The sequence below is a fragment of the Anolis sagrei genome, chromosome X, assembly GCF_037176765.1.
Source record: "Anolis sagrei isolate rAnoSag1 chromosome X, rAnoSag1.mat, whole genome shotgun sequence".
NCBI classification, from domain to species: Eukaryota; Metazoa; Chordata; class Lepidosauria; order Squamata; family Dactyloidae; genus Anolis; species Anolis sagrei.
This window is the reverse complement of record NC_090034.1, coordinates 101,756,214-101,770,790: the sequence shown is the minus strand read 5'-3', so window position 1 is coordinate 101,770,790 and position 14,577 is coordinate 101,756,214. Positions and strand designations below refer to the sequence as shown.

The following is a 14,577-nucleotide window of genomic DNA, read 5'->3' as shown; positions in this document are numbered from 1 at the left end:
GTAAACAGAGTCCCAGAAGAACTATGGACAGAAGTCCGCGACATTGTTCAGGAGGCGGCAACAAAGTACGTTCCAAAGAAAAAGAAAACCAAGAAGGCAAAATGGTTGTCTGCTGAGACACTGGAAGTAGCCCAAGAAAGGAGGAAAGCAAAAGGAAACAGGGATAATAAGGGGAGATATGCCCAGTTAAATGCGCAATTCCAGAGGTTAGCCAGAAGAGATAAGGAACTATTTTTAAATAAGCAATGCATGGAAGTGGAAGAAGACAACAGAATAGGAAGGACAAGAGACCTCTTCCAGAAAATTAGAAACATTGGAGGTAAATTTCAGGCAAAAATTGGTATGATAAGAAACAAAGATGGCAGGGACCTAACAGAAGCTGAAGAGATCAAGAGAAGGTGGCGAGACTATACAGAAGATCTGTATAGGAAGGATAACAATATCGAGGATAGCTTTGACGGTGTGGTGAATGAATTAGAACCAGACATCCTGAGGAGTGAGGTTGAATGGGCCTTAAGAAGCATTGCTAACAACAAGGCAGCAGGAGACGACGGGATCCCAGCTGAACTGTTTAAAATCTTAAAAGATGATGGTGTCAAGGTGATGCATGCCATTTGCCAGCAAATATGGAAAACACAAGAATGGCCATCAGACTGGAAAAAATCAACTTATATCCCCATACCAAAAAAGGGAAATGCGAAAGACTGCTCAAACTTCCGTACAGTGGCCCTTATTTCTCATGCCAGTAAGGTAATGCTCAAGATCCTGCAAGGAAGACTCCAGCAATACATGGAGCGAGAGTTGCCAGATGTTCAGGCTGGGTTTAGAAAAGGCAGAGGAACGAGAGACCAGATTGCCAATATCCGCTGGATAATGGAGAAAGGCAGGGAGTTTCAGAAAAACATCTACTTCTGCTTCATTGACTAAAGCCTTTGACTGTGTGGATCATAATAAATTGTGGCAAGTTCTTGGTGGGATGGGCATACCAAGCCACCTTGTCTCTCTCCTGAGGAATCTGTACAAGGACCAAGTAGCTACAGTCAGAACTGACCACGGAACAACAGACTGGTTCAAGATTGGGAAAGGCGTACGGCAAGGCTGCATCCTCTCACCCAACCTTTTTAACTTGTATGCAGAACACATCATGCGTTGTGCGGGGCTGGATGAATGCAAATCTGGGGTGAAAATTGCTGGAAGAAACATTAACAACCTCAGATATGCAGATGACACCACTCTGATGGCCGAAAGCGAGGAGGAGCTGAGGAGCCTTCTAATCAAGGTGAAAGAAGAAAGCGCAAAAGCCGGGTTGCAGCTAAACGTCAAAAAAACCAAGATTATGGCAACAAGAATGATTGACAACTGGAAAATAGAGGGAGAAACCGTGGAGGCCGTGACAGACTTTGTATTTCTAGGTGCAAAGATTACTGCAGATGCAGACTGTAGCCAGGAAATCAGAAGACGTTTACTTCTTGGGAGGAGAGCAATGTCCAGTCTCGATAAAATAGTAAAGAGTAGAGACATCAGACTGGCAACAAAGATCCGCCTAGTCAAAGCCATGGTATTCCCTGTAGTCACCTATGGATGTGAGAGCTGGACCTTAGGGAAGGCTGAGCGAAGGAAGATTGATGCTTTTGAGCTGTGGTGCTGGAGGAAAGTGCTGAGAGTGCCTTGGACTGCGAGAAGATCCAACCAGTCCATCCTCCAGGAAATAAAGCCCGACTGCTCACTGGAGGGAAAGATACTAGAGACAAAGTTGAAGTACTTTGGCCACATCATGAGGAGACAGGAAAGCCTAGAGAAGACAATTATGCTGGGGAAAGTGGAAGGCAAAAGGAAGAGGGGCCGACCAAGGGCAAGATGGATGGATGGCATCCTTGAAGTGACTGGACTGACCTTGAAGGAGCTGGGGGTGGTAACGGCCGACAGGGAGCTCTGGCGTAGGCTGGTCCATGAGGTCACGAAGAGTCGGAGACGACTGAACGAATGAACAACAACAGCATCCCGAGCTCTGAGGATTACCTGGGGAGGAATCCCACTGGAGCATTGCAGCGCACCCAAATACCTGGGAGTCACTCTGGACCATGCTCTTACCTACAAGAAGCACTGCCTGAATATCAAGCAAAAAGTGGGCGCTAGAAACAATATCATACGAAAGCTGACTGGCACAACCTGGGGATCACAACCAGACACAGTGAAGACATCTGCCCTTGCGCTGTGCTACTCTGCTGCTGAGTACGCATGCCCAGTGTGGAACACATCTCACCACGCTAAAACAGTGGATGTGGCTCTTAATGAGACATGCCGCATTATCACGGGGTGTCTGCGCCCTACACCACTGGAGAAATTACACTGTTTAGCTGGTATTGCACCACCCGACATCTGCCAGGAAGTAGCAGCCAATAGTGAAAGGACCAAGGCAGTGATATCTCCAGCTCATTCCCTGTTTAGGTACAGCCAGCATGTCAATGACTTAAATAAAGAAATAGTTTTCTAAGATCTACAGAGACTCACTGGAACACCCCAGCAAGCAAGAGTCCAAAAGTGGCAGGCTCAAACCCAGAATGGCTGAAACCAAATGAGAGACTTCCCCCTGAGCACACAGAAGACTGGGCGACTTGGAAGGCGCTGAACAGACTGCGCTCTGGCACCACGAGATGCAGAGCCAACCTTCAGAAATGTGGCCACAGAGTGGAATCCACGACATGCGAGTGTGGAGAAGAACAAACCACAGACCACCTGCTGCAATGCAACCTGAGCCCTGCCACATGCACAAGGGAGGACCTCCTTGCAGCCAGAGGCACTCCAAGTGTCCAGATACTGGTCAAAGGACATTTAATCAACTACCAAGTTTGCAAACTTTGTGTTTTGTTTGTTTGTTAAAAATGCAATACAATTGTTTGGCTTGCCCCTGACACGATAAATAAATAGAAAATGGAATCGGTGGAAATGTGGAACCCAGATTTCTTTTTTAAGACTAAAGACTAAACCTCACAACCTCTGAGGATGCCTGCCATAGATGCAGGCGAAACGTCAGGACAGAATACTTCTGGAACATGGCCATACAGTCCAAAAAACTTACAGCAACCCAGCGATTCCGGCCATGAAAGCCTTCGACAACACATCAAAACTAAACACTAGATGGCACTAGATGGCAGTATGTTGACTGAGAACTAAAATCCAATGTGCCAAACAAGAAGCAGAAGTGGTCAAGACAGCACAAAAAATACATGGCTGTAAATTAGATCTGTTGCGACAACGAAATGTCTTCTCCAATACTGTTAAAATATGGGCATATCAGTACTAGTGTTGGGTGGACAGCAGCAAATTCTATTAATCAGTGTCGAAAGGATAATTCTTTAGCTGTCAGTAAGAGAACTGGGTTGTTGTAGGTTTTTTCGGGCTATATGGCCATGGTCTAGAGGCATTCTCTCCTGACGTTTCGCCTGCATCTATGGCAAACATCCTCAGAGATAGTGAGGTGAGGATGCTTGGCATAGATGCAGGCGAAACGTCAGGAGAGAATGCCTCTAGACCATGGCCATATAGCCCGAAAAAACCTACAACAACCCAGTGATTCCGGCCATGAAAGCTTGCGACAATACATAGTAGGAGAACTCTTGTTATATTATCACAATCACTGTCATTATTATCTTATTTTATTCTATACAGCCTTTCTTCCTATAGTAAAGATAGTCCACGCTCTGGTTACATCCCGTATAGACTACTGCAATGCGCTCTACATGGGATTGCCTTTGAAGACTGTCCAGAAGTTTCAAATGGTCCAACGGTCGGCAGCCAGATTGTTAACAGGAGCGGCACTCAGGAAGCATACAATGCCTCTTCTGCACCAGCTTTACTGGCTGCCAGTTTGCTACCGGGTACAATTCAAAGTGCTGGCTTTAGCTTATAGATGTTGGGACTCCGCCTGTGATTGAACCTGAGCCTGTGCTTGAACCTGTGAATGTGTTTCAGTCTCCTGATGTTTCTATGTCTGATGTGGGTAATGAGGAGGGAAATCAGTCCCCTGTTGTTTCTGATGTGGGGGATGCTGGGACTGACTCTGAGGTGCAAGATGGAGACACTTTGGGCAATGAGTTTCATGCAGACATTGACAGAGAGGCTTCGGTGCAAAGGGCAGATTCTCATGAGAATGTTTCTGCCAGGCCTTGGGAGAAAGGTTTACTCCCTCCGTCTGTGAGTTCTCCAGATTCTAGTTTGGAAAACAATCTGGCACCTGCTAGAGTTAATGAGGAGTCAGATAAGCAAAGTCAGCGGCTGGAGATTAGCCAGAATCGACAAGAGGCCCAATGTTTACGTAGATCCAAAAGAATTCGTCAATTAAAGTCAAAGACTGGGGGAAAACGAAACCAGTTTTGGGGATTTAAGGTTTGCCTGTAGAAAATCTTGTCAGATCAGGCATCGTTTGGAAACTAAGTTCTTGTGCCATGGAAATCTTGTTCAAGGGATTTTGTTTCTTTTTAATTGTCTTTGCATCCTGCTTGATTCCTGTCTGGATTAATGCTATCTTGTATTGCCTGTATTTCTTGTGTGGACATTGCTTTGGGTTACTACTGTTTATGGACTAATACTTTTTGGAACCTGCTGATTTTCTTAAAAGCATTTATTTCTTCTGGCTATTTACTAAACTTTAATAAAAGAAGATTTGATTCTTCACTCTTCGTGTGACGTGTTTTAAGTCAGAGGGCATCATCTGGACCTGGAGTGCAATAATAAAGCCCTAAACGGTTCTGGCCCAATTTACCTGTCCAAACACATCTCCCCTTATGAACCATCTAGGACTTTAAGATCGTCCGGGGAGGCCCTGCTCTCGATCCCACCCTCATCACAAGTATGTTTGGTGGGGACGAGAGACAGGGCCTTCTCTATGGTGGCCCCTCGGCTAAGGAACGCCCTCCCTAAGGAGATTAGATCGGCTCCCTCACTCTTAACATTTCGGAGACAAGGGAAGACATGGTTATATGAACAAGTGTTTACAAATGCAAAGTAACTGACATAGGAAATGGAATCACTCGACAATGGAACTTGGACAACGTTATTTAACTAGGAGATGCTGATGATAATGATATTGGTTTTTATTGCTTCTATTGTGGTTTTATACTGTTTTAATGTTTAATTTGTATTTTATTGTTATGTGTACTGACTTGTAAACTGCCTTGAGTCGCCGATAATGCTGAGAAAGGCGGTATACAAGTATAGTAAATAAATAAATAAATAAAGGTTTCCCCTGACATTAAGTGTAGTCGTGTCCGACTCTAGGAGTTAGTGCTCATCTCAATTTCAAAGCTGAAGAACCAGCGTTATCCATAGTCACCTCCTAGGTCATGTGGCCAGCATGACTGCATGGAGCACCATTACCTTCCTGCCTGAACGGTACCTATTTATCTACTGATATTTGCATGTTTTTGAACTGCTAGGTTGGCAGAAGCTGGGGCTATCAACAGGAGCTCACCACATCACGCAGATTCGAACTGCCGACTTTCCGGTCAACAAGTTCAGCAGCTCAGCGGTGTAACCCGCTGAAACCACCACGGCCCCCGTCTTCCTATACTGGAACTCAATGGCAGGAGAACTATTGCTGTATCATCATCATCACCACTTATATATGGCCTTTCATTCTATAGAAGGAGAGCTAATGCTATATCATCATCATCAACACTGTCACATCATTTTATTCTTTTCTATATGACCTTTACTCCTATACTGGGACTCAATAGCAGGAGAGCTATTGCTATATCATCATCACCATAATCATAATCATAATCATAATCACATTATTATTATTATTATTATTATTATTATTAATTTAGATAAGGCCTTTCCTCTCATATTGGGACTCAAGACTCTTAATTGAATATTAAAACCAGAACAAATTAACAACATTCAAATATATCAGTCTATATATGTTAGGAATTGTGGGAGTTGAAGTCCAAAACACCTGGAGGGCCAAAGTTTGCCCATGTCAGGTCTAGGACATATTGTTTGAATTAGTTCTGCTTCTGGGAATGCCCTGATTTAAATGTACAGCCTCAGTTGAAATCTCAGACGTGGCAAATATTTTTATTTATTTGGGTCTTCTCTATGTACCTGAAGGTGGACAGCAGGGCCAGGGCCACCAGCAAAGCCATCAGAGAAACGGAGTAGCCCATGGTGTACATCAGCCGGAACTGCTCTAGAATCCACAAGCGCTTCTGGAAGAAAATCAGTGTTATATGGTATCTGTATTTTGCATATAAGCACCTAATGAGATATCTTGGAGATGGGACCCAAGACTAAGAATTTACACTCACCAATGTTTTGCCTACACTTCTACAAGTCCTGGCATCCCCTAACCGGCATAATCAATGTTGAAGGATGCTGGGAGTTGTAATCCTGCAACGTTTGGAGGGTTACATAATTGTCAACCTTGCTTTAACCCAATGCATGTACCTGGAAGGGAAGGTCTTCGGGAAGGTCCTCACATTGGGAGTGATCGCGCCAAGGATGGCCTGTCTCGTCTTGCACCCATTGCCCGTCTGCCCCACATTTCTGGAACACGAAGCCATCTTGCACTGCAAAGAAAGCAACCAATAGTGAAAGGACCAAAGCAATGGCATCTCCAGCTCATCCCTTGTTTGGGTATCAGCCAGCATGTCAACGACTTAAATCAAGAAATCGTTTTCTAAGATCTACAGAGACACTTGCTGGAACACCCCAGCAAGTGAGAGTCCAAAAGTGGCAGGCTCAAACCCAGAACCTCAATAAATGGCTGATACCAAATGAGAGACTCCCCCCTGGGCACACAGAACACTGGGCGACTTGGAACTGCGCTCTGGCACCACGAGATGCAGAGCCAACCTTAGGAAATGGGGCCACAAAGTGGAGTCCACGACATGCGAGTGTGGAGAAGAGCAAACCACAGACCACCTTCTGCAATGCAACCTCAGCCCTGCCACATGCACAATGGAGGACCTACTTGCGGCAACACCAGAGGCACTCCAAGTGGCCAAATACTGGTCAAAGGACATCTAATCAACTACCAAGCTTGCAAACGTTGTGTTTTGTTTGTTTGTTTGTTTGTTAAAAATGCAATATAATTGTCTGGTTGCCCCTGACACGATAAATAAAATATGGGTTGTCAAGCCAGACTCACCTTGCAGATACCAAGGAAGATACCAAGGACAGGGAACCTTGGCCGTGCTGTTGGGAAGGGCATCGTCCCAGCAGGCATACATGTCGAAGGTACGGTTGCACACCAGGCCTGGAAACATATCAAAAGAAACAAAGGGATTATTTGCAAACTGACGTCCAGCGGAGCCGACGGCTTGAACAGGAGATGGGGGTTGTTTTCAATGGCCATCAGGAAGACCCCAAGACTGTTGCTACCTGAGGCAGAGTGGAAAATTCACTCTCCTTTCCCATCAAGGTGGAAAGTATTCAAAGTGTTTATATATAGGTTTTAAAAAGTATAGGATCTCACTATACAACGACCTGCATATTCCCCAATTGTCTCAATTTGGCAGGGACTGTCCTGATTAATTCTCCAACATTCTACTACTACTACTAGAACAACATAATAATAATCGATATATATATATAAATGTAATGTTTAATGTATTATCGAAGGCTTTCATGGCCAGAATCGCTGAGTTGTTGTAGGTTTTTTCGGGCTATATGGCCATGTTCTAGAGGCATTATCTCCTGATGTTTCGCCTGCATCTATGGCAAGCATCCTCAGAGGTACCTCTGTGTGAGCATCCGACCAATTTGTGTAGCTTGCTGTCTACCTTTACAGCCTGAAAGACAGTTGCATCTGTCAAGTAGGAAATTTAGGTACAGCTTATGTGGGGAGGAAAATTTAACTAATTTATGAGGCCATAAAAATCTCCAGCAAGTATGCAAAGAATGAGGAAGTACTTCATCAGTGTCATAAATGGTCGGTGAAGGGACAGCTTCCCGATGGCTAAAATACCCTCAAGAAAAGCTGGAATGTTAAATTGCCTCTGTGTCTGTCTATATATGTTGTTTGTCTATGGCATTGAATGTTTGCCATTATATGTACATTATAATCCACCCTGAGTCCCCTGCGGGGTGAGAAGGGGGGAATATGAATACTGTAAATAAATAAATAAACATTCAATGCCATTTAGATAGACAGATATAGAGGCAATTTAACATTTCAGCTTTTTTCAGCTTCATGAGGATATGCTTGGTTCTGGCCACAGGGGGAGCTACCGCTCCACCGTCCACTTGTGACACCAAGTCCTTTTTGATGGAGCACTTCCTCATTCTTCTGCATGCTGCTGGAAGGTTTTATGGCGTCAGAAATTACTGTATATACTCGAGTATAAGCCTAGTTTTCCAGTCCTTGTTTTAGGCTGAAAAAGTCTCCCCCAGCTAATACTCGAGTCAATGTTATTAATTTACTTTGTTGTTGTTATTATTATTATCACATTTATTATTTTATTATTGTTGCTATTGTTACATTTATTATTTTACTCTATTATTATTATTATTATTATTATTATTTTACTCTATTTATTATTATTATTGGAGGAAGAAGGTTTGGACAGTCTACTCTTGAATTACAGTTTTATGTAAACATTCAAAAACATTTAACCTACTGATGCCTAAGTTAATATAATTTTATTGGTATCTATTTTTATTTTGAAATTTACTAGTAGCTGCTCCATTTCCCACCCTTGGCTTATACTCAAGTCAATACATTTTCCCAGTTTTTTTGTGGTAAAATTAGGTGCCTCGGCTTATATTCGGTTCGGCTTAAACTTGAGTATATATGGTAGTTAAATTAGCCTCCCCACATAAAACGGTACCTTAATTTCCTACTTGACAGATGCAACTGTCTTTCGGGCTGCAAAGGTCGACAGCAAGCTAGACTATTAATGGTCGGGAGCAACATTGAGCAAAACATTATTGGAAGTTTGGAAACTAGCGATAGAAAGACATTCTCTCACCGGTGGGCTGCGGATCCTCAGACATCTTGCGGATGCAGTTCGTCTGATACTGCTGCCACACTTCAAACATATTTTTGGCTGAGTTTCCAGGGGAGTTAGCCTGAAACAAAGAAGGGGGGATGGGAAACAATTGACCATTTTATATAAGGAACACCATTTTACTGTTGAGTGATTTCAGTGACTGCAAGGATCGTGGGTTCGGAAGCCTGGCATGTCTAGCTTTCCTGAAGGCCAAACCAGACACAGGTAGGTTAGAATAGGCATGGGCAAACTTGGGCCCTCCAGGTGTTTTGGACTTCAACTCTCACAATTCCTAACAGCCTACCGGCTGTTAGGAATTGTGAGAGTTGAAGTCCAAAACACCTGGAGGGCCAAGTTTGTCCATGTCTGGGTTAGAAGGCAAAACCAGAGGTTTATTCACAACTAGCTGACCCCTGCCAGGCGTTGCTGTGGCCCAGTCTGTTGTTCTGGAAAATAAAGTAATGAGAAAGTGTTGGTTTCTAATATATGTATTTTCTTTCTGCTTGTGGGTAAACAGTATTTCTTGCTGTTTCTTTGCCGGTGTTGATGTGGAGATTGTCTGGTTTGCCTATTTGAGCTCAGAGGATGAAAATGAAAGTACAAGTGGGCAGACTAATTTATTTATTTATTTATTTACTGCATTTGTTGACCGCCGTTCTCAGCCCTAGGGCGACTCACGGCGGTGTACAACATATAAAAAACAGATTACAATAGACAATATCACAATATCACAATAAAATCAACATAACAATCAATAATACCATTACACTAAATCATCCGCGCCGTCTCATTGTAGAATCATAAACCAAACCCGTTATCCATATCCATAATGAGCAGTTAGATAGGAGATTTACGTTCCGTAAACACAGAGCTGCTCAGGAGAGCATACGAAGGCCAAGAACGCCTATTAGTCAAGAAGTCCTTATCAGTTTCCCAGGGGAGAAGGTATGATTTTCTGTCTATATTAGCTAGACCAGCAGACTGTTCTGCTAGTTAAGGCAACATTGGTGCTTGAGTACAGAACTTCTGTCAAGTCAAGGGATTTCGAGTTCCATGTTTCCTTTTTGTTCCTGTTTCATGATTCCAAGTTTTTGAGGACTGTTCCTGAATCTCATGTTTTGGAATTATTCTGCTCTTGTATTCCTGGTTTTTGATGCTACTCTTGAGAAGCTCTGTGTTGACAGAACATAAATCTCCTATCTAACTGCTCATTAGTCTGTCCACTTGGACTTTCATTTTCATCCTCTGAGCTCAATTCTGTTTTTGACCTTGCTTCCCTAGCAAATTGCCTTTCTATAGATTTATCTTGATATTTGGGTTTTTTATACTATTTTGCTGAATTGCTTTTTATATATTCTTCAATAAAGTGCTTTGCTATTTCACTTTGGACTGTGTGCTAAGTACAGAGGTGATTCCCAGCCTGGGAGTCTAACAATATATTTACTAGACCATTGTAAGGTAACCGGACTTGAGCATCTATGGATCTTGGTATCCACAGAGGCTCTGGAAACCAAACCCCAGTGGATACTAAGGGTTCACTGCAATTACTGTAGGAATGTTCTCACTTCAACTGGAATTATGGAAAAGCAGAATGCGGGATGGAATTCCTGAGCAATTAAAGAAAGGAATAGAATGAAACCTCCTTGCTCCTCATTTTCTTACCTCTGCTTTCTTCTGGAGCAAAACACACAGCAGAAGGAGTCCCAGGGATTTCGGCATGCTTTTGGTCCAAGAGAGGCATGAGGACAGGGAGAGGCATCCATCTCAGGGCTCCGTCTCTAGCAGGCTTTGGGACTCTCCATTCACATCCATTTCAAGTTAGAAGGAAGCTTTCTGGGGAGATTAAAAAAAACATCAAATTAATCTGTCAGGTCAGTAGTCCTTAGTCTTGCTTGGTTGTTTTATAATCTCAATGCACACAACATAATGGATTTTCCCCATCTCTGGTAGACCCCAAGCCATCAACCACCCCTTCCAACATTTCACAGAAGGAACAAAGAAGCATCAGAGTGTGGTCACAATAGCAAAAGTTATTCATGAAAAGTAATAGAATCACAGAGTTGGAAGAGACCGCATGTGCCATCTAGTCCAAACCCCTTCTGCCACGAAGAAAAAGCTCAATCAAAGACCACTCAAACACGGCAATCCAACTTCTGTTTCAAAGCCTTCAAAGAAGGAGCTTCTGCCACACTCTGAGGCAGAGTATCCTACATTTCTCCTTGTTGAAATTCACAATAGATAGTAGGGTCAGATGCAGCATCCTGTTGAAGCTCAGACTGTGATTGTGTTTCAGGATCAGAGTGCTTTGGATGTGGGGAGTGATGTCAATGAGTTGCAAGATGAGTTTCAAGATGGCAATGGTTTGGTCAATGTGCTGGTACGGTTGTACCAGGAGCTCCAACTTTATTTTCTTTCTGTTATCTGTTTGCAGTTATAGGGCAGGCCTCCTGTCCATCACAATTAAGCTTTGGTTCCGCCCCTTGTTCAGGGCTCTGGGAGGGAAAGGAGCCATTTTTTGGGCAGTCTCACACAAGGAAGCTAAACTATAGGACGTAGACCAGCTCGTCCCGTAGAAAAGCTTCTTTTCTCAATAGCATCCAGGGAAAAGGAACATCCGGGGAAACAGAAACAGAAATTTCAGGGAAAAGGTCCCAAAGCTCTGGCTGAGAGCTCACAGCCTCTCAACCTCGCAGCAATCAGAGGGAAAACAGCCCTGAAGTTTTCAAAGAATTCTCTGAGGGAGGACAGCACTACAGATCCACGGAACTCCAGCTGAAATATCTTCAAGCCTCGGCTGGTAAGTCTACTCAATACCCAGATGCATTTGGAATCGGTAGTAGGACCCACACCGATGAGGCATAGATAGTAAACAGCCTGGAAGAGGTTAAAAGGGTTTTTTTTCCTACAGATAAGGTTCAGTTAATTAAAGTCAGGTACCAGCCCATTGAGGACTAGACTAAGAAAGCCTTGAAGTGTTGTTTGAACCATTGAAGATTTGTTGTTTGTTCCATAATAAAGACTTGTTTGTTCCATCATTAAAGACTCTAAAGACAATCACTTCAGAAAAATCCTTGAGAATCTCTCTTTGAGGTGCCCCTGGCTTCCCGCTGGGCTTAAAGTATACATCCTATAGAAAAGTACAGCTGTTACAGGATCAGTGCGCAACAGAACAGTCAATGATATTGATGCAGAGAATGACCAGGACATCCCTGTACAAAGTGTAGTTTCCCATGAGAATGTCCCCAAGGGGTATGGGGATGATGGTGTGCTTTCTGAATTGTTAACAGATAGTTCCCATGATAGGGAACATGAAAACAGCTCGGCATTTGGCCCAGCTGCAGAAATTAATGAGCAAATAAATAGACAGGAAGAGATCAGTCAAAACAGGAGAGCCGAACAGTGGCTTCGGTGTTTTGCCAGGCTCCGAGAGAAAAAGATAAGAAATTCTCAGCTAAAGTGAAACCAATTTTTGCGTGCTAGAGACATAGCTAACGAGGAGATAAAAGTCCCAAGTACACAATATGTAGTCAGATGAAGCATCGTTTGGAATCAAGTCAATATCTGGTCCCTGTGTCATGGAAGCTTTGCTTGGAAAATGCATCTTTTAAGTGTCTTTGTTTCATGGTTTTGATTCTTGGATTCTATGCTTTTATATTCATGCCTTAGATTCATGTTTCACAGAAGGAGCCAAGCAACATCAGAGTGTGGTCACAATGGCAAAAGTTATTCATGAGAAGGAATAGAATTATTATTATTATTATTATTATTATTATTATTATTATTTGTTCCATAAGAAGAGTAGTACACAGCAGACAAGATCACTCTGCTGGCTGTTGTATTGGATCACACGTTGGACACTTCCGAAATGTCTAGGACTGTGTGATGTATCAGCAAATAATGCGTGCAGATCCCAGTAAGGTGGCCTTCTGCAGCTGGCAGATGGCAATTTTGTCAGTGACGATTGTTATTAAGTGCAGGCCAAGGTCTTTAGGCACTGCACCCAGTATGCCGATTACCACTGGGACCACTTTACTGGGATATCGTGTCAGCTTTTCCAGTTGTTTCTCTTCAATCCTACTTTCACCTGGGATTGCAACATCGGCAATCCATACTTGGTTTTTTAACACAATTGTGTTGTTGTTGTTGTTGTTGTTAAATTGATGAGCTCTGAGTTAAATTCTTTCTTCTCCTAAAGCAGTGGTTCTCAACCTTCCTAATGCCACGACCCCTTAATACAGTTTCTTATGTTGTGGTGACCCCCAACCATAACATTATTTTTGTTGCTACTTCATAATTGTAATTTCGCTACTGTTATGAATCAGAATGTAAATATCTGATCTGCAGGATGGATTTTCATTCACCGGACCAAATTTGGCACAAATACTCGATACGCCCAAATTTGAATACTGGTGGGGTTGGGGGAGATTGATGTTATCATTTGGGAGTTGTAGTTGCTAGGATTTATAGTTCGCATACAATCAAAGTGCATTCTGAACACCAAGGAAGGAATTGAATCAGACCTGGCCACACAGAACTCCCATGACCAACAGAAAATGCTAGAACGGCTTGGTGGGCATTGACCTTGAGTTTTGGAGTTGTAGTTCACCTAAATCCAGAGAGCACTGTGGACTCAAACAATGATGGATCTGGACCAAACTTGGCACCAACACTCAATATGTGCAAATGTGAACTCTGGTGGAGTTTGAGAAAAATAGACCTTGACATTTGGGAGTTGTAGTTGTTGGGATTTATAGTTCACCTAAAATCAAAGAGCATTCTGAACCCCACCAATGATAAAATTGGGCCAAACTTCCCACACAAAACCCCCATGACCAACAGAAAATATTGTATATTCTGACGGTCTTTGGGGACCCCTCTGATACCCCCTCATGACCCCCCCCCCCAGGGGTCCCGACCCCCAGGTTGAGAAACACTGTCCTAAAGCATTAGAAAACCACCCTTTGGACTAAAACCCATAGGATACTGGGAGATGCTATGGAAAGGGTAGCTGTCCAACTTGGATGCTTTCTTCCTATTCCGGACCTTTGCAATAGATGGGTTGTTGTAAGTTTTTTCGGGCTATATGACCATGTTCTAGAGGCATCCTCACTACCTCTCTCAGAGGTAGTGAGGATGCTTGCCATAGATGCAGGCGAATCGACAGGAGAGAATGCCTCTAGAACATGGTCATATAGCCCGAAAAAACTTACAACAACCCAGTGATTCAGTCCATGAAAGCCTTCGACAATACTTTGCAAAAGATGTCCCTGTTCTCTGTTTAGCCCCTGCTTCCTTGGGCACTGCCGCTGACTCTAAAAACACAATGCCATACATAACCCATTAGCACCTTTCTTCCGCAAAAGCCGATATTGACTTTGCTAAAAGCTGTCAGGAGAAAGTAAAAATTGAAAAATGATGGTTAATATCTCAGCACCACTGCACACAAACAACCGAGGGCGTGTTACACATCCGTTGGGCCCGATAGCAAGGGAAACTGCCAGGGATGAAAGGCACAAGAGGAAATGTTCCCCATACATCAAATTTCTTACTTGATGTTGAGAGAAACAAAGAGCTCTGTTGGGAA

At 43.2% G+C, this 14,577-nt stretch overlaps 1 protein-coding gene across 1 annotated transcript in view; it reads right to left on the bottom strand.

Annotated features, from left to right (window-relative positions):
* LOC132780554 (gastric inhibitory polypeptide receptor) overlaps window positions 1-14,577 on the bottom strand; it is a 32,320-nt gene that overhangs the window by 13,155 nt on the left and 4,588 nt on the right. Inside the window, exons 2-6 of the mRNA XM_067461011.1 lie at window positions 10,656-10,826; window positions 8,973-9,072; window positions 7,151-7,258; window positions 6,448-6,569; window positions 6,106-6,209 (exon numbers count right to left, since the gene is read on the bottom strand). Coding sequence (XP_067317112.1) covers window positions 6,106-6,209; window positions 6,448-6,569; window positions 7,151-7,258; window positions 8,973-9,072; window positions 10,656-10,712 — 491 coding nt within the window. The 5' untranslated portion in view covers window positions 10,713-10,826. The remainder of the gene's footprint in view (window positions 1-6,105; window positions 6,210-6,447; window positions 6,570-7,150; window positions 7,259-8,972; window positions 9,073-10,655; window positions 10,827-14,577) is intronic.